We start from the raw sequence: 24,638 nt of genomic DNA on the forward strand, positions 1-24,638 counted from the left end.
CTACTTTCTGAAAAGAAAAACTACACAAGCAAATGCTTACTGGGAGGGGAGGGTTATGGAGAGGAAAAAGGGACATGGGAGTGAGTGACAGGGAGAATGGGGCAGGGGCTTCTAGGCAGCAGAGGAAGCTGTGGGAGTGGAAGAGGAAGACAATTTTGGAGCTATGCCCCTTTTTTGTGCAGGGCCTTGCAAGCAATCTTCCAGTTAGACACTGTAGATCTCGCAAACTAATAATTCGTTAGCCCACTATGTACATTTTTGCTTCCAACATGCTTACAATGGAAAAAGCCAACTGAAGCCTGGAATATTTTTTAGCAAGCTCAGTTGACATTCTATTTTTCATCTTAGAATTTGACATTTCAAAGGTCACTTTTGCAGCTAGGTTTAAGGTTGGGTCTACCTAAAGTACTTATATTGCCCTCATTATCATAGTATCTGAGCATCTCACAATCTTTAACGTATTTATCCTCACTACACTTTAGTGAAAGGATGGCGCTAGTATCCCCATTTTACAGATGGGACCTGAGGCACAGAGGTCAAGTGACTTGCCCAAGGTCCACATAGCTAGCCTGGTGGAACTGGGACTTGAAGCCAGGTCTCCCCAGTCCGGGCTAGAGACTTAACCACTGCCCATCCTTCCTCCTCCAGTAAACTGTTGATAAGAAGTGGGCAAACAACCAGTTTCTGTTGGTTAATTATGGTGCATACAGATGATCAAGTGCACATTATACAAGCCACCCACGCTGAATTGCATTTGGCTTCCACCCTCAAGACTTGAAAGAGATCTAAGTTCACTTGTGTACATTTGTATGGGACAATTAGCATCCCACTAGCCTATTTAGCCTAGAAGGCTAGGCTATGATGACTGGAGAACAAGTGAAATGATGAGGATCTTGCAAAAGCCAAATGAGCAAAAATGAAAAACAGAGGGGGGGGAATTTTAGACTGACTCTTCAAAAACTTTGTTTCTGCTTATTTTGCTCCAGTGACTAATGTTTTGGAGAGAAGACATCTTTGTCAGTCACTGAAGAGAAGTATAAACAAAGAAAGATTTTTTTTGTCTTGTTTTGAAAAGTGACTAAAAAAATCCCATCCTCTCCATCGCTTATTTTTAGTCACTTGATTCCCCCCCCCCCCCCGATCTCATCTCACTTATTCATAGACCCTTTCAAAGCTAGATAAAACCTAACTCTTCTAATGTTAAAAAAAAAAAAGCCACTCTTAGAAGTTTGTTTCTGGAAAAATGTTCAGATCTTCTTTGTACACAGGGCACCTCAGAAAAGGCACAAGCCCAAAGTTTTGGTTTTTTTTTTTTAAAAAAAGACAATTGCACATCACACCCTTAAGGCAACACCTTTTATTTGGAATATTAAGTAGAAAAAATTCCAAAGGTGGTGAGACAGGGACAATTCCAATCTCCCTCAGTTAGCAAGACAGGAAAACCTAGTTCTGGAGAATGAGTGGCTAAAAGGAGACACCCCCACGGGTAAGTGGGGAATAAATGTGGGGGTGAAGTTGCAAAAATGAGTGTTTAGTCTATGCAGGAGCCAGCATAGTTCTGCTCCCAGTTGGGATAAGGCCTTACTTAGATTGTTACGCCTTATGACTGCATTTCACTTAGAGAGGATGTCCAAATTGGAGCTTCCCTAAAGCTCAGAGTGTTTGGTTCAGATTTTTAATCTAATTTAAGCGGTCCCAGTTCACCTTTGACAGCAACATAAAAGGTGAGTGGCGAATGAGTAAACATACCTCGTTTTGTCACCAGAAACAGCCACAGTACTTTCCTGAACGTCTAGGTTAACAAGGTAGACACAACATTGAATGAACGTATATCTAATGTGCCCATTACTCTGGTATTGGACTCAGGGGAGGCTGTGCAACAAGTGCTGAAGAATAAATGAGAGGCTGGATTTTGCACAATTAAAAACAACAAATACTGCAGAAATCCTAAAATAATGACCTCCCTTCACAGTGCACCCACAGATTTGCTTACGTTAAAGTTTCCTTCCACCTCTTGGAAGTTCTCACCTTTAAGCCTCTGAAAGAATGGACTGCGATGCCTCCAATATTTGATACAAGTTCTCTCAAGAACAACTTGTCAGTGATCATACACAGCACTGTACCTTTAAAGAAAGGAAGGGGCATGTTTGGAGCAAAGGCAGGAAAGCAGGATTAGCAGCAGCCTGAGAAAGTGCATGACTGACCGGAATTGTTGGGATGCATCTTCCAACAGCTTGGGCCAAAGGAAATAAATGGCGGCTACCAATAAAAGGAGTTTAGCTTACATTTGTTCTGTGGATCAGTTTAATCCGACCAGACATTTTTAAAAGTGCCATGTGATCATGATCACTAGCTTTGAGGATGTACAGTACAGAACAAAAGCAACAAAGCCATTTAGGGCTTCCCGGCACGAAGGATGTAAGGTACCTATATGATCTCCGTTACCATAGCACCTGATCATGTTGTAATCTTTAGTGTATTTATCCTTACAACACTCTCCCTGGGAGGGTTGGAAGTGCTATTATCCCCACTCTACAGAGAGACTAAAATGACTTACTCAAGGTCACAAAAATCTGGGGCAGATCAAGGAACTGAACCTTGGCCTCCCAAGTCCCAAGCTAGCACACAAGCTATTGGAATATTGTTCCTCTGACACTGGTCATTTCTAATGACCAGCGTGAGTGCAAGATCATGTCGTCCCTTTAGGTCTTTTCCTCTGCCAAACCTCCCTATGTCCAATTTCTATGACTCGGCATCTGTAATAAGAAGTCTGTAGTCACAGCTTGGTCCCTTGGGGTCTCTAATAGTTTTCACTACCTACATAAATAAAAATGAAGTTATTACAAAACTGCAAATATGGATTAATGTTCATCATTTAACCTTGTGACCAGCTGAAGCAGAACACTCTGGGAACAGTCTGAAGCACAGAAATCTTGGTACAAAACTAGGCTCTGAGATCTCCAAGGCAGGGACTGTCATGCTTTGTTTCTACAGCACAATGGGTCCCTGAGCCTGACTGCAAGCCTCAAGGGACTACTGAAATACAAATCAGTACATTTGGCTGGGTGACTAAGGAGCACACAGAGGGTCAAAAAAATGACACTTAGGGCTGCAAATGGCCATCTTTATGAGCCATGCTCTAAATTACTGATGCTACATCTAGTCTTATTTTCCCAAAGATTTCACTGAGGCGGGGCAACACTAACATTTATTTCTTCCTGGTTAGATGAAAAGGTCAGCACATCTCTGGTTCATTTTTAGCCTTGTAGTTCACCTTTAAAGGCAAGGCTTCTGGTGAGGAAAGCAGACTCTAGCACATGCCGAATGCTGTTCACGTACAGAACACAGCATGGCCACAGCACCCCATTCCCAATCCCACTGGCTCACTAATCTGTGCCAGGATCCAGGGGCGGCCTTTGGTTTTTCAAGCCTTTCATGGATTCACTCCAGCTTCACTCATGGACTTTGCCTTTCCTGCTCATTTAGCACTTTCCTCTCCATTCCTCAACATCTGGCCACTGTTGGCATCAAGGTCTTCTCTCTCCTTCCTGCTGATATAAAATTATTCTACTTAACTGCCAGGGGGCAAATTTGTCACGTACACATGGGAGAAAGAAGAAGGACAAAATGCAGGGTCAGCTATAGGTAGTCAGGAAGTTCCTTCAAGAGGAAATGTAGCCAAACTCCAAACCTGGAGAGAATGGACCTTTCTGTGCCTGCATCCTGTAGATAGCTAACCACTTAGTTTGCAAAATAAGCAAGGAGAAGGGAGCAAGTAGATGGACAATAAGGGGCAGATACATGTAGCTTGCTAATTATGTATGGTAATGATGGCAAATTTTGGCCAATCATAGAGCGATAAATTATCATAAGCAACTGCATATAATGCTTTGGTGTAAGTGTTTTCTTTGTTCTTGCTGACTTATGAGCTCGAACCCAATGGCAATTGAAATAAACGGATCGCCCCTCCCGGGGCTCCTTGCTTGGTTAGCGGTGTCCGTCTCTCCTTATTCCTCAGCTAGAACGGACAGAAATTTCTATGATATTGCCAACTGGAAAAGGCTCATTTTAAATCTCAGGTGGAAGTCTTTTCTCCCTTGTCTGCATCTCTAAAATAGCAGAAGGAACATCCACTGCAATTGAGGTTGCTTGTATTTAAGACTCCCTCCCACCCACTCCATGAGGGACTGAGATCCAGGGGTGTCTCCCCTTCCTCCGGCCAGATAGCCTTGGTGAAAAACCTGCAGAGAGGAACCAGCCAGAGACTCCAGCTGGTCAGAGCAGCTGCAGAGGCAGCCAAAACAGGGACCTTTGGACAGGGACAAGATAACTTTCTACAGTTCTGACTGAACTACCTCTGCCCTGTGCTAATTGGGTGTTTGTTTCAACCTTCTCCCTGTCTCTTCAGTCTCCTCACTTCAGCTTCACTCCTCCCATGTCCTGCCCCACCCCCTCATTCTCCTTCTCCCCTTCAGCTTATCCCTCCTAACTAAACCTCACCCCATAAGAACATAAGAATGGCCATACTGGGTCAAACCAAAGGTCCATCCAGTCCAGTATCCTGTCTACCAACAGTAGCCAATGCCAGGTGCCCCAGAGGGAGTGAACCTAACAGGTAATGATCAAGTGATCTCTCTCCTGCCATCCATCTCTACCCTCTGACAACAGAGGCTAGGGACACCATTCCTTACCCCTCCTGGCTAATAGCCATTAATGGACTTAACCTCCATGAATTTATCTAGTTCTCTTTTAAACCCTGTTACAGACCTAGCCTTCACAAACTCCTCAGCCAAGGAGTTCCACAGGCTGACTGTGCACTGTGTGAAGAACTTCCTTTTATTTGTTTTAAACCTGCTACCTATTAATTTCATTTGGTGGCCCCTAGTTCTTAGATTATGGGAACAAGTAAATAATTTTTTCCTATTCACTTTCTCCACACCACTCATGATTTTATATACCTCTATCATATTCCCCCTAGTCTCCTCTTTTCCAAGATGAAGAGTCCTAGCCTCTTTAATCTCTCCTCGTATGGGATCTGTTCCAAACCCCTAATCTTTTTAGTTGCCCTTCTCTGAACCTTTTCTAATGCCAGTATATCTTTTTTGAGATAAGACCACATCTGTACACAGTATTCAAGATGTGGGCGTACCATGGATTTATATAAGGGCAATAAGATAGAGAATAAGACGGAGACTATCCCTTTTTTAATGATGATCTCTAACATCCCGTTTGCTTTTTTGACTGCCACTGCACACTACGGACGTCTGGACGTCTTCAGAGAACTATCCACGATGACTCCAAGATCTCTTTCCTGATTAGTTGTAGCTAAATTAGCCCCCATCATATTGTATGTACCATTGGGGTATTTTTTTCCAATGTGCATTACTTTACATTTATCCACATTAAATTTCATTTGCCATTTTATTGCCCAATCACTTAGTTTTGTGAGATCTTTTTGAAGTTCTTCACAGTCTGCTTTGGTCTTAACTATCTTGACCAGTTTAGCATCATCTGCAAACTTTGCCACCTCACTGTTTACCCCTTTCTCCAGATCATTTATGAATAAGTTGAATATGATTGGTCCTAGGACTGACCTTTGGGGCACACCACGAGTTACCTCTCTCCATTCTGAAAATTTGCCATTTATTCCTACCCTTTGTTCCCTGTCTTTTAACCAGTTCTCAATCCATGAAAGGCTCTTCCCTCTTATCCAATGACAACTTAATTTACGTAAGAGCCTTTGGTGAGGGACCTTGTCAAAGGCTTTCTGGAAATCGAAGTACACTATGTCCACTGGATCCCTCCTGTCCACATGTTTGTTGACTCCTTCAAAGAACTCTAATAGATTAGTAAGACATGATTTCCCTTTACAGAAACTATGTTGACTTTTGCCTAACAATTTATCCCCCCTGCCCTCCAAGAGTCACAGAACTAACATGACATTCGCTGCCATCACACTGCTTACTCTGCTTGCGTGATATCCCTTCCTCCAAACAGCATGTCTTGTCTATTTCGACTGTAAGCTCTTTGGGGGCAGGGACTGTCTGCTACTATGTGTTTGTATAGCACCTAGTCCAATGGGGCCCATTCTTGGTTGGTCCTCAGGCACTACTGAGATTAGCAGGATGTTAAGACTTTCCCTCCACTTAATATATGGAGATATACCTATCTCCTAGAACTGGAAGGGACCCTGAAAGGTCATTGAGTCCAGCCCCCTGCATTCACTAGCAGGACCAAATACTGATTTTTGCCCCAGATCCCTAAGTGGCCCCCTCAAGGATTGAACTCACAATTCTGGGTTTAGCAGGCCAATGCTCAAACTACTAAGCTATCCCTCCCCCCAACCTGCAACTGCTTCAGGAGAATCGTAAAAGCCGGGCTAATCATGTCTGAAGAGAGATTTCACCCCAAAAGGTAGTTTTGCAAACACCAGTCTCAAGGCAGAGATCATTGTCACCATGGTGAAGCGTGTGGATTGTAAATGAGTTGATTATGAAAAGAACAATTTGGAAGTCTTGTATTTGCTGCCCTTTCACCTTCCTTCCCACCCCCAAGTGGATGGGCTGGTACAAGTATCCAAACCCTTCTTTGTGTTCCATTTTCTCTTTTTGAATGGGGACGGAAGACAATGACTTCATTTACATAATTTAATGAGCTAGAGCTTGTTTTATCTGATCGACGGAGCAGCAATAAGACCTCATAAAAGAATATCCACAATTGCACCCCAGAAGTTATAAAAGAAAAATAGCTTGGCAGAACCCCTTGCTCCTCAAGGCTGGTCATGATCAAGCATTTGTCCAATGGCAACAGTTTATATACAGCCAATTAAATCCGTCTCCTGGGAGAAATTCCTCCCTCATAGCATCATAGTATTTGACACACAAGGACTTTTCACAGGCCCTGAAAGCGATGTTAGACGAGGGAATGTCCAGAGGCAGAGAACCATCAGGATGCGCTTGCAGATGTAAGAGTGGGTGGCACTGGTATATTTCTGAAGCAAAACATTTAGCAGCTATTTCCATTCTTTTACCTTGTTAACATTATTCTCTGAGGCAACCCTACCTATGGCTTTGCCATTCCACCTTAATGCAAACAGGGGATCTGGTGGTTATTCCCCTTTATCACCACCCTGCCAGTTTCCACGTGGAATCTGTAAGTCGCCGCTGTCTATCTGTTCAGCCTATTGCTGTACAAACCTTGAAAGCATGTTCTGTGGCCTTGCAGCCAAGAGGAGAATCCGGGGACCTGGCTTTGCCATTGACTTCTTGGGCAACATTGTGCAAGTCACTTGACCTCTCTAAATATCTTCCACCCCATATGAAAATTGTGGAAATATCAGGATCCTGTACCGCAGAAAGGTGCTACAAGGTATTCCGGAAGGTGGTGTTGTAGACTATTCACCTGGCATCAGGGCTCATACTTGCTCTATAATCCGTGTGCAATTTTTTCTTTCCATTCCCTGCACAAGTTAAATTCCTCCTAATGTTTTCCTGTCTCCAGCAAGTAAAATTCACTCCCCCCATGCCCGGTCATTGCCAACCATGCCCACCAGCAGCCAACAGCTTTCCTCTTGCCCAGCAGCAGTTTTCCTCCTGCTTGAAAGATGGGGCTCAGACAAGCTGCAGCTCCCACTGTCTATGAAGGAGACAGATGCTATGAATGGCACCCGCTAGCCAATTGTGGAAAGACTAGCATTTGGTCTTAACCCTTCCTCTGCAGAAGGGACAGAACTTCCCAATTCAGCCACCTTAGTGGCTCTTCTCTCTCCAACCCTTGCCGCAATCACAGACAATTGAGATATGGGCGGGGGGATGGGAGGGAAGGACATGAGAAGTATTCAGAATAATCTTCACATTAGCTCAGTTTTAAGACATATACTTAGACTGAGGTTTCAGAAGGTGACAGACAGGCAAGAAGAGATTGTGCAGAATGAACATTCAGTGCTCACTTAAATTCAGGGCACTTTACCATACAACGCCGCAAGAACTTGGGCAGCATTTGCTGAGCCAAACTGGCAACAGATACCTGAGAAGAGCACCCTGGGACTGCTCTGAGATAACCACAGCTGCACACAATCCTGTCTGGGTTACATGCCACACAGAGACGTTTAACCTAGATGATGCAATTCCACAGCAACACAGGAAAATCAATTAGACCAGTTAATGATACACCAACGTAAGTAAGCACGGACCAAAACACTTGTTAAATTCCCCCAAAATGCAGCCTTTTTAGAAAGAGAAGCTCAGGAAAAGTAAAGCTTAATTATGGGTTTTTTTGTTTTGTTTTAAAGAAAAACCCAATTACCCACATTCCACAGACATTACGCCATTAAAGACATAAAGCCATTACATATACATTAGTCTATTTAATGGCTGCCACAAAGTTTCTCCCTATAAATCCAATGTCATTGTGCCCAGATGTTGCTACCCTCAGAGTATTAGACTGACTTCATAACCGTGAAGCTAGGAAAGACTGTCCCAGTTTACACAGCAGGTACCTCTGTCAATTTCTCACCAGTGGGTCCTACAAACGATCTAGAGACTCTTGGTATAAGCAAGGTCTGCAGGATTCCATGAGGCTCTCATATTCCTAAGGGCTGGAAGGTATCAGGCTCAATGGATACTCATGGTAATAGTGACCATCTCGAGATGGAATCTCATTGATAAGATAGACATCCTAAAATTGGGGACCAATATGCACAGCAAGAGACAGTCCCTGTCCTGAAGAGCTTGCATTCTAAAGAGTCAAATGCCGGGAGAGGAATCAGAGGCACAGAGAGATTAAGTAACTGACCCAAAAATCACTCAGCAGGTAAGTGCCAGGGCTGGGAATGAAACAAATCTCTTGACTCCCAGTCCACTGGATCATTCTGCAGTTCTTCTGGATCAGCAGGTTGTTTAAAGAAGGACAACTCTCTGTCCGAGCTTAGATGAGGCACCACGCATGTGCATACCTTGGAGCAAATGTGCTTCCCCTTAAGCAATACACTTCCGAGGAGGAATAATGCTAAACCCCTCCCTTTCTGATCTAGCACTGGAGGGACATACATTTGTTGGTTCTTGCAATTAATTAGAACCATTCTTCACTTCTTTCTAAAACCCTCCAAAACACAGACAATTAAGAGCATTCATTCCATGTGGCAGGAGGAACTGCTTTTAAGTGGCACTGTGGTCCTGTGCATTGGACACTACACTGGGAGTCGAGACACAAATTCTATTCCAGCTCAGCAGCTGCCAATTCACTGCACAATGCTGCGTGAGTCACAGCTGCGGAGCCTCAGTCCTCTGCCAGTTGTGAAACATGTTCCCCTTTACAAGTGTTGGGCATGAAACAGGAGCTCCCCTCCCACTTCCATTCAGATGGATGAGGAATTAGTGGTCAGTTTAGCAGATGGCTGGAGGTATGTTACCATTGCAAAAAAAGTGTGTTCTTAAGCCACATTAGCTAACCTGAATTAAAAAGCAGTGAAGAAACAGCAACTTGGCTTTTCACTCAGGTTAGGTGCTTGAGTTCAACCCCAGGCTCCTTTACAGGATTTAACTTGAGCAGTTAACATGAGGTGCCATGTCTTCACTGATATTTTAACCAAAGACAGCAACCCGGGTTAGTTAACCCAAGCTGTGTGTGTGTGTGTATATATTTTGCGCAGTGTTGACATACCCTCCAGAGCCATGTCTTCTTGCTCTCTCGGTTCTCAATTGAAAAAATAATTCTTCCTTGAAAGCAAAGTGCCTGAAGAGACCAACCACAAGCAGTCTAGCCTATCTGAATCAGGCATTTCAGACAAGCACTTGCCAAGCGTTAATCTCTGAAATGTTACAAAGTAGCAGCCGTGTTAGTCTGTATCCGCAAAAAGAACAGGAGTATTTGTGGCACCTTTTCAGAGACTAAAATTTATTTCAGCATAAGCTTTCGTGGGCTACAGCTCACTTCTTCAGATGCATAGAGTGAAACACACAGACAGAAGATATTTATACATACAGAGAACATGGAAAGGTGGATACCAATTGTAAGAGGCCAATCAATTGAGATGAGCGATCAGTAGCAGCAGAAGAAAAAACTTTGAAGTGATAATCGACATGACCCATAAAAAGGTGAGGAGAAAAAATTCAATTAGTGTAATGACCCAACCATTCCCAGTCTCTGTTTAGACCCAAGTTAATTGTGTCTAATTTGCATATTAATTCGAATTCAGCAGTCTCTCTTTGGAGACTCTTTTTGAAGTTTTTTTTTGTTGCAAAACTGACACCTTCAAGTCTGTCACTGAGTGATTAGAGAGGTTGAAGTGTTCTCCCACTGGTTTTTGAATGTTATGATTCCTGATGTCAGATTTGTGTCCATTTATTCTTTTGCGTAGAGACTGTCCAGTTTGGCCAATGTACATGGCAGAGGGGCATTGCTGGCACATGATGGCATATATCACGTTGGTAGATGTGCAGATGAATGAGCCCCTGATGGTGTGGCTGATGTGGTTAGGTCCTATGATGGTGTCACTTGAATAGATATGTGGACAGAGCTGGCATCAGGCTTTGTTGCAAGGATAGGTTCCTGGGTTAGCGTTTTTGTTGTATGGTGTGCGGTTGCTGGTGAATATTTGCTTAAGGTTGGGAGGCTGTCTGTAAGCGAGGACTGGTCTGTCTCCCAAGATCTGTGAGAGTGAGGGATCATCTTTCAGGATAGGTTGTAGATCTTTGATGATGCGCTGGAGAGGTTTCAGTTGGGGGCTGACGGTGATGGCTAGTGCCGTTCTGTTATTTTCTTTATTGGGCCTGTCCTGTAGTAGGTGGCTTCTGGGTACTCTTCTGGCTCTGTCAATCTGTTTTTTCACTTCAGCAGGTGGGTATTGTAGTTTTAAGAATGCTTGATAGAGATCTTGTAGGTGTTAGTCTCTGTCCGAGGGATTGGAGCAAATGCGGTTGTATCTTAGAGCTTGGCTGTAGACAATGGATCATGTGGTGTGTCCTGGACGGAAGCTGGAGGCATGTAGGTAAGTACAGCGGTCAGTGGGTTTCCGGTATAGGGTGGTGTTTATGTGACCATCGTTTATTAGCACAGTAGTGTCTAGGAAATGGACCGCTTGTGTGGATTGGTCTAGCCTGAGGTTGATGGTGGGATGGAAATTATTGAAATCATGGTGGAATTCATCGAGGGCTTCTTTTCCATGGGTCCAGATGATGAAGATGTCATCAATGTAGCGCAAGTAGAGTAGGGGCGTTAGGGGACAAGAGCTAAGGAATCTTAGCTAAATCTCTGAAATATTTGACACATACCAAAGAAAGCAATTCTGACACTCCCTGCACGTCTCAGGTAGGCACTCAACTAATTCTTTCCTCTCCTCCCCCTCCCTTCCTCTGGAAAGGTAATGCAAGCAGCTTACATTTTGCTGAAAGATCAGACACCTGAAATGTAAGGCAAAGGGGAGTCAGTCAATGCCCTCAAGGGCTGTTGTGCTGTCTCATGAAAGAAGCTGGAAAGACAAGACAGAGCCTAACACTGAAACCAGGAATCAGATAGACAGGGCTAGTAGCTGATCTGGAATGTCTGACCCGTTCTCACATGGCCAAGTTGTGTGCAGAAAGACTCAATTATGATACGTTTCAGAGTGGTAGCCGTGTTAGTCCATATCAGCAAAAACAACAAGGAGTACTTACTTGTGGCACCTTAGAGACTAACAAATTTATTATTTTTAAATAAATGTGTTCGTCTCTAAGGTGTCACAAGCACTCCTCGTTCAATTATGATACTTACAGTCAAAGGCTAAGTATCAGAGAGGTAGCAGTGTTAGTCTGGATCTGTAAAAAGCAACAGAGTCCTGTGGCACCTTTAAGACTAACAGATGTATTGGAGCATAAGCTTTTGTGGGTGAATACCCACTTCGTCAGACTCATGTCAAAGGTTAGGTTTTTTGGTTTGTTTAAAGTTACCACACCCAATTTATCCACACAGTCATTCAGGAACTCGGGTGAAGGACTAACTTTGACCAAGTACCACAGGAGAGGATCCCCAAATAATTCCTTTTCAGAGCTCAAGGTTCTCCCAAAGGGATTAAATTAGGAAACTCACAGCGAAGTAGACCAGGAACACCTCTCTCTGGATTTTTATTTAAATTGCAAATTCCTGGGGCAGCGGTTGTCTTTTCATTATAAGTTTGTGCTGTGACTAGTCCAACAGGGTCGCAGTCCATGACTGGGGCATCTAGACAACCACAACACAAATATTGTATCACTTCCCTACAACAATCTTAATTGGATGAAGTCTTCTCTGGATAAAAAGAGGGAAAGGTCTTGGGACATTTCATTTAGTGGAGTGGACTGGTCTGCTACTGTACATTTTTCTGAGTACTCTTATAGGCTCAGAAGCCCTCTCTCAGAGACAGATTAGACAGAGACAGAGCCCTTTAGAGACAGATTAGATCATCCACCAATAGAGAAAGGAGGCAGAAACTGGTAGGAAACAAGCCTTGTGTTTCACTTGGGGCGCTTAAAAAAAAAAGCCCATCCTCCTCTAGAGCGTGTGGGATTTATGTAACAACTAAAATAAGGAGAAGCCAGGATGGAGCCATAATTGCCAGGGAAGACTTATGATCTGAAGTGAAAGGCACTAGAGGTGGCAGAAGAGGCAAAATTTGGATTAAAGGAAGCTGAGGTAGTTTTCAGAGTAATGGAAACGGAGGGAGCTGGAGGAGTAGACAGTTAAGGCATGCACATGAAGTACTGATTGCAGAAGCCGGCTCTGAAGGTTGAGGCTGTTGGATGTAGAGGCTGTGGGAGCACGAGTTGACGGGTTGGTCCGGAAACAGGGCAGGCTCCTTCCAGCTGCTCTCGAGAAAGCGCTTTGCAAGGCATTCAAGAGGTCAGAGATGAAAGCTCTGGGTCTGCGTGAGGCTCTGTGCCAAACTCCCTTGGGGCTATCAGTCTGTTCAGCCTTTTTAATTGGAGCCTCTCTTTGCTGCACAGCCTGCCTGAGGTGGCCACAGATGCGGAGGGATGGTCTGCTGTAGCAGCAGGCACTGCTTAGGTAAAGCTATCCCAGAAGTCTCCAGAGTAGTTCTGCAGGATGAAGCATTTTCTTTAGTTGGAGTTTCAGCCATTTTGAGTGAGCTGTGGACACATTTCATTTTTAAAAGCTGCTGCTGCTGCAAACTCACTAACGTGAAGCCAGAAGAACAAGCCGGTCACAGCAGCTCTCGGGAGGGACCAAAAGAAGGTACCAAGCCTCCAGCATTGGGATTTGTCTGCTGATGTCTATTACAACAAGGAGGAATTAAAATCTGCTGTGGACCAGGTGCTAGACACAGCCAAATCAGGCAGCTAAAAACCAAACAATTGAACAACCCCGTTCATTTCTTCAGAACTGACTGTGCACCAGGGACTAAGTTCCTGGGCGATTCAGTTGCCTCTGTAATAGAAAGTGTTCTCCAGTTACCTGCGTTTCTAATGCCCTCTACCGAATTCGAAGCTCCGGCTGCTCTCACATCCTTGTGCACGGTGCGCTTTTGCTCTTCGTATTTACAATAAATGATATTCTCTCATTCCCCCTCTAACCCAGACATGCACTGCATTTTCTCCCAGCCCCCCCTCCCTCCCCCGTTTTTTTTTGGCAGGGGCAGAGGGAGCGGGTAAGGAACCAATTCCTCCAACTTTTCCAGAATTTAACACCTTCGTTAAAAGAAGTTAAGTACTTCCGCAAAGAAAGTTTTCCAAGAGCCGACTGAGGCAGCACGGTCTTCCCATGACTGCAAACTGCTCCACTGCCTCCCTGGCTCAGAGCTTTCCCAACTTACAGATATGAAAACTGACCAGAGTTGTCAGTTTCCACAGCAGCTATCCAGAACCTTGTGGGCAGCAGTGAAACTGATAAGGATCACATCAATTTTATTCTGTTACTGACTGCTTTCCCTGTGCTCACAGCTTTGCCAATGGGGCTCTTCCCTTAGGAGACCTCATCTCCTTTTCATCTAACGCAGACCATAAAGTTTCCACTACTTTTCTAGCATTTGAGAGATCAAGAACTGTAAGCAAGTAAATTGGCTGCAACTCAAACCTAATCGGATGCAAATTGTGCTTGCTGACAAGGGGAAACATTTAGAGGCCTAGGTGGCCTCTATGCTAACTACTGAGTAAGTTGCCCTATCTTTTGATACAATGGTTCAGTCAGTTAACTGTGGAATTCATTCCCACAAAATACATTGCTAAAGAAGAACAGTAACATCTGAAGTTAAAACAGCAAGACTTTAAAGGGCTGGAAAGGATCTGAACCCACATGTTTCAGAGTATAAGCCAACCTCTAAATGAAGGGAGGTTAGAAGAAGCTCTCTTTGTGGGGTGGGTTATTCCATCACTTCCAACTGCAGAGTTTCTTGCACATGCCTCTGAAGCAGCTGATTCTGCCCATGGATGAAGACAAGATATCGGACTGTTCGGCTAATCTGGCATGTGTTGGGATTCTCTCAGAGCTCTTTTCCACTCACTTTATCCAGAACACCTTGGCCAGTTCTGGGGAAACACTTCATCCAGTTCTTGGGAATCCAACAAATCAGTTCAACCCCAGACTCATCACTGCGGTTTCTTTACTGGCATACAATCAAACTGCACTCGAGTTGGGGGCATACCACACATCCAATGTACATAATCATGAATCAATAGTATTAAGTGTATCGTGCACTTTATGACTGATCTAATTTATGATTAATCTAATTTTTGTAACCAATCCCTGTACAGATCATGAACTGTCCAAGAGCTACAAAGTGTGCTAGTGAGCAAAGCTGCAACTTTATCAACAACTCCTCACTTTTTTTTTAAATCTAACTATATATGTAATGTACAAGGCCACTTGCGAGTTTCTGCTTTGTCCATTGTTAACCTCGGTTTCCTTACTTCTTTTTGCATTGTTTATGCAAGGCCTACAGCATGGCAATCCCCATGTTATGTTTTAGCCTTGGGAATAGCTTATTAGAGCTATCAAAGTTCCTAAATATTTGGCTTTCACAGTGGCCCTTAGTGCCCTTTGACTCAGACCAGGCCAGGCAGCTCCAGCTGCTCCTCTCTGGTGCGAAACTTGTAATAGGCATCCATTTCTGACACTTCCAGGAGAGGCTGTCACGCACTCTACTAAGAGATATTTCTTGAGGGCTATCCTGAGACTTTGTGCAGTAACAAGTGACTGCCATGAGCATGGAACATCAGTGCTCAGAGCTTTGCAATTCCTTCCTAGTCAGTTACAGGTGCATTTCAAGTTACTGCTCATCTCTGTGGTCCTCAACGGTCAGGAAGATACACCTCAGCCTATGCCACATATGGCGGTAGAGACTGACTGAGATGCTCTTGCTGTGTGGGTTGTTGGGTTAACTCCCTGGAGCAGAAGCAGAATCCCCACCTTTGGGATTCCCTCCCCTTCGTGGTACAACAGACTCTGAATTTGGGAAGTTTGGATTGGTACCGACTATGTTTTGTTGACTATTTTTAAAATCTGACCTATTCAAGTAGGATGGGGAGTTAGCTGCAGTTCTGGCAACAACAGTTTAGTGACATGATTTGGGGAAGGCTGCATATGTAACTTGGGGGTGTTAAGTTGTAATTTGTTGCCATGGCAGTAGAATGGTCAGGTATGGGGGAAATGGAAGGACTTTGGGGCAAGTATTGGTTTTAGTTGGGGCTGGCATCTACTGGCAGTTGGTATGTTAAGGATTGTATCTCTGTCTTTGTGAGAATTCTAGAAAGAAAAGAAAATTCCAAAACAAGCGTTGAACAACAGTTTGATCTTCCACCTCCTTTGTGCAACTACTGGGGGGGGAGGGCCCACACGACTTTCCCAAGACCAATGTATATGAGTGTAATCTAAGACCAGGCATTCGAGAGGGCTAAGAAATAAGCTTTGAAAAGATGTAACTGTTTAGCGGCTCACTGCAGCCCAGGCTGGACTTCTGGCTACAGCAGTGATTTGGTCAGGGTTCCGAGTGGGCCAGCAGTGAAGCAGAATTCAGAATGGTATGCAGAACAAAACAGATCATGCTCCCCTCAAGGAGCCAGTCGAGACAGAGTATTCTAAGAATTCACCACTTGTTCACGTAAATTAAACATGGGTCACTACCACGGTGAAGAGCTGGATTAGAGCTGCAGTCAAAACAGTTTTTCCTCATATAGTTTAGAAGCATTTCACTGAGCCAGCAAGAGTTACTTAGGAAGCGTGAGCTCCAAGTCTGCTTGTGCACATAAACAGGTCTGCAGGGGGCTCAAATAATAAAATGAGTGCAGGTATTTACTCGGAATTTCACTAGGCTCATTCATACTAGGAAAGATGTTTTCAGGGACTTTAATCTTCCCTTTGGGAGAGACTATTCCCAGCACAGAAGCAGCTGTCACTAGCTAACTTCTCCTGAAAGTTAGGGATCCAGAGAGCACAAGAGAATTTCAGACATTACAGGATTATAGAAGGACACTGTCACATGTAGAAGGTGAGCAGAAAAGCCATTTACCCCATTTGGGCCGTATTTCAGGTCCTCAAGACACAGCTCTTTCCTGCAGTAGCATACATCACAGCACCTGCACCACATATGGGGATAAAACTCCTTATGCCAAATGAAGTGTCTGTAAATTCAATTTTTTAGAATTAACAAACCCTGGTCTTAGCAGGCAAGTGAGAAGGGAACTAATTGTTTCTTCTTGTTTTCAGATGTAATCTTACCTGTCTTCTTTAAGGAGTTTAACAAGTCACTGTGGTCTGGAAGAAAGAGCATGGAATTAGTAGCCCAGGGGCCCTAAATTCTAATCCTGGCTCTGCCATTGGCCAAGTAGGCTCAGATAAGGTACTTCACCTTTGTTTTAGCTTCTCTAACGGTAAAATGGGGATAACATCTACCCACTGCCTCACAACAGTGAGGCAAAGATTAGCTACTTAATATCTACATCCAAAGGCTAACTGGTGGACTCGGGCTTGTCTACACTACCGCGCAGGGTCGATCTAAGATACGCAACTTCAGCTACGTGAATAGCATAGCTGAAGTCGACGTACTTAGATCTACTTAACGCAGTGTCTTCACTGCGGTAAGTCGACAGCTGATGCTCTCCTATCGACTCCGCTTGTGCTCCTCGTTCTGGTGGGGTACCGAGTCGACGGGAGAGCGCTCAGCAGTCAATTTATCGACCCCCGCTGGAGTGATCGCTGAGTAGTGTAGACAAGCCCCTAAACAATTGTATTTTTTAGAACTCAGTTCACCTTTAGGGGCACAGAAGATCATTTAATCTCTATCCATTTTGTAGACAGCATTTGCATAAATGCAGACAGAACCGCAACTGTCTTTGGATCCAAACACAAGATCTCTCTCTCTCTCTAATGAAGCCATCCTCCAACAGATGATATATAGTCAACACGTATCTGGCCCCCCTTACTGTAGTATCAGATTGCCTCACAACCCTTACGATATGTCTACACTACAAGCGCTACAGTGGCTCAGCTGCAGCTACACTACCGTAGTGTAGATACTTGCTACAGAAAAGTTTTCCCTGTATAGTTAATCCATCCCCTCGAGAGGCGGTAGATAGGTCGATGGAAGAATTCTTCCTTCAGCCTGTGTCTACACTAGGGTTTAGGGCAGCTTAACTACATCTTTTGCACTCTCTTGAGTGATGTAGCTAGGTTGACCTAAGTGTTAAGTGTAGACTAGGCCTTGATGTATTATTGTCACCACACATCTGTAGGGTAGGGAAATACTATTATCCCATTTGACAGATGGAGAACTCAGTCGAGGTTTAAGTGACTTGCCTAAAGACACACGGGAAGTCAGTGGAAGAACAAGGAATTAAACCCAGATCTCCTGAATCCCAGGCTGCAGCCCTAACCATTGGACAACCCTTCCTCAATAACAACACAGGGTAAACATGAGAAAGAGAGAAGGATACAAGATTTTAATCTTTGGCAGGCAAGCTCAATGCTTCTTCAGGCTTGTCTTCACTGGAAGTTTAATCATACTTAAAGAATCAAGTTACATGGTGATGCTGTCCTCAGCTGCTGGTGGCCAAGCTGAGATCACCATTGTGTCAGGTAGTCACACGCAAGCCTCTGGTCCCATGGCTAGCGGACATGGAAACCATGACTCGGCCTGCTCTATACTGGCCAGCGTTGTGTCAACTAACCCAATTGTTAAGTCATTTCAAAACACAAATATATCCCCAGCTGTTGCACAACACTTCGATACCATGGTGACAAAGTGCTTTACAAGATAGATACAGATTGACAGAGTTGATTTTTCTGGTAATCCATTGCAGGCAGCATCCACAGCCTGGGGAAAAGGCAGACATTCTCTCCCCACCCCTACCTGACATACCAACGCAAGTGATTTCTTGCTTCGCGTTTGATGTCCCTGAATAGATGCCCTCCAGGTTTCCTTTCTAATAAAACTCACAGTATAAACACATGCAATGAAATCAGCAAGAGTAATACTTCTATTACCTGCCACTGGCATACAATTCTTCCTGCCTGCTCAGATAGGAAACTGGTGACGTATAACAAGAATGAAAGGAGGAGCATGCATGCAAGACAAAAAATGAAGACAAGACTGCTGAACATTTTCTAGAGTTTTCAAGCACACAGCAATTTTATTTGAAAACTACTTTAATAAGGGTGGTTTGTGCCACACTAGCTGATAATCTGACTCAGAAATAGCAATTAAATATTAATTTGAGACATTTAGGCTGCCAGAAATCACCTGAAAGAAAACAAGATCAGAAGGTACTAAGGAGACTGATTTTTATATATTATACTCTAGCTGCATCTAAATCCTCAGCACAAAGCTCCGTCTTTTCCGGGAAGATTAACATATTTAACACTACTAAACTCTATGTAATCTGCAATCATGGAAATAGTAATTCAATCAAGGCTAGCACCAGTTAAATTTTACTCATTGCTAGCCTAATAAGTGTCTTTATACCACAGACAAAAAAGACAAGGTTCAAACAGAGCTCTTTTTAGCCAGACAAGGAATAAATTGCAGGCTGGTGAGGAATCCACAGCATTTGCAGCCAGTATTGCTAATCTAGTTTGGAAATAAAAATGTACTTCAGCTGAGAACCAGCAACTTGCAGTAAACCCTGAAAGAAGCTGCAAGTGATTTTATGTCATCCAGCCAACACACCACCACGGACTGATCGGCACTGGCAGAAGACTGCAGCAGTGTCTCAGCTTTCCTTCTCCAGCATGGAGAGCTCTTAAGGTATTGATTCAACTAAGCATGAATGGCAGGCAATATAAGTAACTGAGGAGACACCGGAAATGGGGAGACGGTGGAGGTTTATAATCTTAAATAAAAAGAAACAATCAGAAGCACTAGCATCTTAGTGCAGCAGGAGAACCTGCAGCAGATAACAAGGAATAGCATAATCAGGAAGAATCTCCGCAGTCCAAGCAAACATGCCTAGGGAGAAGGCTGCTGTAATATGGCTTAATACGATAGACGTGATTTGCCTCTTTTACTGTTAACTTTGTTTTCTGTGTCTTATTTAAAACGGAAATCTCCACAAACATATCCAGTTTCACAGGGCAAATTATTATCCTTGATCACATTACTCCATCGCCTGTGCAAGCTATTAAAACCTTTAACAAACTCCAATTAAGACAGTAGCACATACATTTATTGAAAAGACTGACTGCAAGCAACACAAAAGGCCTGATCTTAGTTCTGGCATGCATCTCCAGCTAATCATCAGCAGAGCCCACTATAACATTTCATTTGCCATTCTGAAGTGACTGAAAGAAAACAATGCAAAAGCAGCATTCTGTTCTCCTCTGAGCAGCAGTAGGATACCTTTAATTATGGCCTTCCAACAAGGCAGACAATGATTTAGCTAAACAGGAAGTGAAAAAGATATTCCAGTTGCAGTATTTTTAAACAGATGCTTGATTTGTAAATACTGTTATTCTACAAGGGTCCATTTGTTCCTACATTTCTCTGCACCTTCGCTCACCAACCCCGAAAGGACAAGGAGAATGAGCTAAATGGTGGCAAAATCCAGTATTAAAATTCACAGCACTGAGCCACTGCATAATGAAAGATGCATGTGCATTATCTTCATTGCACAGAAGAACATCACTATGGGCACATTTATCTACTTACCATTACATAGAGTGCTTGAAGAGTCAAACATAGGCTACTAAAAAAATAATTCATACACAATTACCTCAAGATGGCGTGGAGCTGTCTAAACCTCACTTTGACAGCATGGAAAAAGTAGTGATTTTTCCACTGTACATGAGGACCTCATTTAATCATGTACGTCAGAAGTGTACGTTAGTTGGTAGCATTCTGCTACACTGTACTCATGATCATCTCCTTTCCCCCCTACCCCCAAAATATGCATGTGGTATTATCAATGGGAATCATGTAAACCTTTCTGATACAAATATGATTAGCTCAAGCACAAAAATGAACAGGATTGGAAGATTTAGACACTAGGCGGTCTGCAGTATGTTGAATAGAACTGAAATATGTGAGAAATTCATTTGTCAACTAAGAAAGATACCTACCAAGATGTAATAAGCAGTACTAGAAGCTAAAAATCTTCCTTTGAGACCCACACTAAAAGGCTTCTCCCAAACTAAATATCAGCAACACCATAAAACAGGCAGCAGCAGCATCCCAGGGGTGTGCAGCAAGCACTTTTAACCCATTTTTATCAATACTTACTTGGTATGAACAGTGTCTTTACACACAACCCTCTCCTGAAATTCTCATAAAATGGCTGTCCAGACAGCACCTCACTTTCTGTATTAGTAGGGTGACCAAATAGCAAATGTGAAAAAGCGGGACGGGGTGGGGGGGTAATAGGAGCCTATATAAGAAAAAGACCCAAAAATCAGGACTGTCCCAATTTTATAGGGACATGTGGTCACCCTATGTATTAGGCTACCTACCCAAAAAGATATACAAGTTGGGCATATGTTCACCCCATGAGCATAATATGGAAAGGAGCTCTCTCCCAACAAAGGAAAGAAGCAGAGAACTGCCCGTGTATCTGACTTGATTTGCTTTAACAGCAGTCCCCCACCACCACCAAGACAGTTTAAAGTAGACTGAAGCGACACCAAAATGTAAGTCATTTCAGAGAAGGTAAAAGGATTAGCATCCCTTTCCAGGCAGATGTCAAACCGCATTAGTGCTGGCTGTGGCAGCAGATACAAACTCCACCCCACCCAGGGACAGAAGAGACTAAATGTTTTTGCTCCCCGTTAATCAAAGTGTCTCATTATAGTACATCTTACAAATGCACACAATATATTTCAATAAAGCAATCCACTCCCAAGGAAGTGAAATCAGGTTTTTGCTCTGCACTGGTGAGATAGCGAGGGCCTTTTGCTGAGAAGGAAGCAGGCATTCAGATTTCTTCCATCAAAGAGGGGGAGGGAATTCTCATTTGCTAGATTAAATATTTAAGGTGTTAGAAACGCTTTGCTGGAATGTAATTCACAGTTTCCTAAAAAAATCCACTATTTAACAGAATTACCAGTCTCTGTTTCCACCCTCCCCAGGAAACCAACCAAACCCAGGTCATATGAAATCAACAGCTGCTTCTATCACAACTGCACTATTTGATCGCTCTTCCGCCCATTACCAAATAGATAGTAATTAAAATACATTCAGAGGAGTACTGGCCATTCTCATTTCCCCCTCTTGACCCCACTGGAGCAAACACCAGTTGATTTTTTTTTTGGAGGAGTGGGGGGGGGGGGGAGAAGAGAGAGGCTGAATTTAAAACATTAAAGGTAGAGATCACAGTCAAGCATCATTCAGCTGCATCCTGAGAAAGCAACCCCATTTCAACCGGGGGAAATGAATCAATGCACAGAGAGGTGGGGACAGAGGGCGGCTTCCCGCAGCAGTTTCCCAACCCGTCGTTCTCCGAACACGATGACAATCGCCCCAGGAGGAGGGACCCTCCCCCACCGGGCTGGGCTGGGCCCGGCTCTGGGCCCCACCGGGCAGAGCGAGCCCAGCCCCACAGGGGGATCGCCGGGCGGGCTCCATTAGCCGGGGGGCGAGGGGCTGCTCCCCCGCCACGGCCCCAGGGCAGGGGGCTCAGCTCCCCGGGGGCGAGGACAGAGCCCGATGGACGGGGGACCCTGGGGGGCGGCCGCCCCGCCGCCGAGGGAGAGGCCGGGGCCCGTGGGAGGCTCAGCGGGGCCCCGCTGCCGAGCCGGGGAGTGGCGGGGGGGGGGGGTCACGGGGGTCTCTGCTCCGGCCGGAGCCGCCGGGCGGGGCCGGGTCACTCACCGCTCTGCTCGCCCAGGAAAACCAGCTTGAATTTCCGCAGCGGGTTGCCGAAGTCGCCGCCCGTCGACATGATGGAGCCGCCGCCGCCGCCCCGCGCTCGCTCCGCTCCGCTCCCCGCGGCGGGACCCGCGATCGCGCGCTCGGCGGCCGGGAGGCTGGAGCCAGGCAGGGGCCCCGGGGCTGCTGGCAGCGGCGGACAGTCCCCGCCGCCCCTCCGCCCGCACTCCGGTTACCAAGGGGGAGAGCGCGGCGCAACCGCTCGCAACGCACAGCGCAACCGAGCCTGCTGCTCTCGAGCCGGGACTCGGCGCGCGCCGCGCCCGCCCCGCCCACACACGGGCGCGCGCCCGCACGCCCGCACCGCCCAATCAGGGGGCAGGGCGCGGCGCGCGTCGGGGGCCATGCGGAGTGTGGCAGCGCGAGCAGAGGGCGGGGCCGGAGGGAAGAGGGGCGGGGCGGAGAGGCCTGGCGCCGCCGCAGGCCGGGTGGAGCGCTGTAGGATCTGGGGGTGGCGAGCTCCCTCCCGCCCTTCGACCAGGCGTTAACCCTGAAACCTAACGAGGGCAGACCCCAATCAAGGCTGTTAACTAATTCACTGCTGACCAACTCAGCTGCTGCTGCCAGGTGCAGTGGTGGTTCCTGGGTGGGGATGTGGGAGCTAAGCAGCTGGCTGCTGTCAAGGTTTCCTGGGTTGGGAAGCTCTGCCACCGAAAATCTTTTGAGTCATCTGGTGCTATGCCCTTGAGAAGGAAGAGCTGTATCCGCCCCATCGCTAATAAGAAGAGTCCCTCAGCAGTAGAGGGAGGCACATTTTTCGGACAAATAGGTTGTTTGTTAATAGTGAATTTAGAGCCATAGAGTTTAAGGCCAGAAAGGCCCAGCAGATCATCTAGTCTGACCTCCTACATATCACAGGCCAGCAGCCAGCACCTGCACACTAAACCTATCAACCGAAATGAGACCGAAGTATTACAGCCCACAGGAGACTAGATTGTCATGTGTTACAGGGAGAGACTAGGAAAGATGGAGCTGCACCTGAGCCTGAAGCTCCCACAGTAAATTTGACATGAATTTGCCAGATCATATCAACTTGTAATTTTTAAACACCGTTTACAACACAGCCAGACAAAGACGTTCAGCTGTTACCAACCTTGTAACTTTTAGCCCATGGGGCATGGGAAACACAAGTTTAATTCCCCTCACAGCCTGATATGAAGAAGAGATTTTAATTTGGGTCTCTCATATTGCAGGAAAGTGTCCTAGGCCCTGGGCTATGGAATATTCTGGGGTGGGTTTTCCTTAGGGTATGTGTACACTGAAAATGTTGCCGTGCTGGACCATGTCAACATAAACACTCCCTACAGCCACAGGAGGGGTTCTCCCATGGCCGTATTAATCCACCTCAGTAGCTAGGTCAATGGAAAAATTCTTCTGTCAACCTAGTGCTGTCTACACCAGGGGTTACGTCAGCATCTCTCAGGAATGTGGATTTTTCACACCCCTGAGAGACATCGCTATCCCCAGGGCCGACTCCAGGCACCAGCTGAGCAAGCAGGTGCTTGGGGCGGCCAAAGGGAAGGGGGGGCATGTTGGGCTCTTCAGCGGCAATTCAGCGCTGGGTCCCTGTCTCTCTCGGAGGGAAGGACCTGCCGCCGAATTGCTGCTGAAGAAGAAAGCAGCTCTCCCCCCACCAGCAACTCCTGCCGCCCCAGCCCTGGGCTCTTCCCCCGCCCCACACCCCCTGCCACCCCAGCTCTGGCCCCCACCTGCACCCTCCTGCTGCCCCAGCCCTGGGCTCTCCCCCGCCCACACCCCCTGTTGCCCCAGCTCTGGCCCCCACCTGCACCCTCCTGCCACCCCAGCCCTGGGCTCTTCCCCCGCCCCACACCCCCTGCCACCCCAGCTCTGGCCCCCCCCCGCACCTCCTGCCGCCCCAGCCCTGGGCTCTCCCCCACCCACACCCCCTGTTGCCCCAGCTCTGGCCCCCACCTGCACCCTCCTGCCACCCCAGCCCTGGGCTCTTCCCTCCCCCACCCCCCGCACCTCCTGCCGCCCCAGCCCTGGGCTCTCCCCCAAAGAAGGAATTGGGGGGACTAAATGGACGGTGCACCTCTCTATCTGAAGCCTACCAAGGGAGGTAAGTGGATCCCACTAGAATTTAAAATGAAAAGTAAGGTGGGGAGGCTCTGGACCTGGGCAGCTTTAGATACCGTACCAGGCACTTAGGAGGATTTCCACTTCTGAGCCAGGAAGCAGAAATTGACTTTTCCTTTCCAGATATAGCTAATATTCAGAAAGGGAATCCAGCACTTGCCTTCCAGATTTGCATACGAAGAGTCAGGGGAGGAGCAGAGCCGCCGTGGCCGGAGGCTCTGCT

The 24,638-nt window shown here is 45.8% G+C and overlaps 1 protein-coding gene across 2 annotated transcripts in view; it reads right to left on the reverse strand.

Annotated features, from left to right (window-relative positions):
• The window catches only part of RAB6A (RAB6A, member RAS oncogene family), a 94,710-nt gene extending 72,231 nt beyond the window's left edge, over positions 1–22,479 (reverse strand). For both annotated transcript variants that reach the window (XM_005308517.5, XM_008166612.4), the window contains exon 1: positions 22,262–22,479. In XM_005308517.5, coding sequence (XP_005308574.1) covers positions 22,262–22,331 — 70 coding nt within the window. In that variant the 5' untranslated portion in view covers positions 22,332–22,479. The remainder of the gene's footprint in view (positions 1–22,261) is intronic.
• Between the last annotated feature and the right edge of the window lie 2,159 nt (positions 22,480–24,638).

Source organism: Chrysemys picta, chromosome 1 (assembly GCF_011386835.1).
Source record: "Chrysemys picta bellii isolate R12L10 chromosome 1, ASM1138683v2, whole genome shotgun sequence".
Lineage (NCBI taxonomy): Eukaryota > Metazoa > Chordata > Testudines > Emydidae > Chrysemys > Chrysemys picta.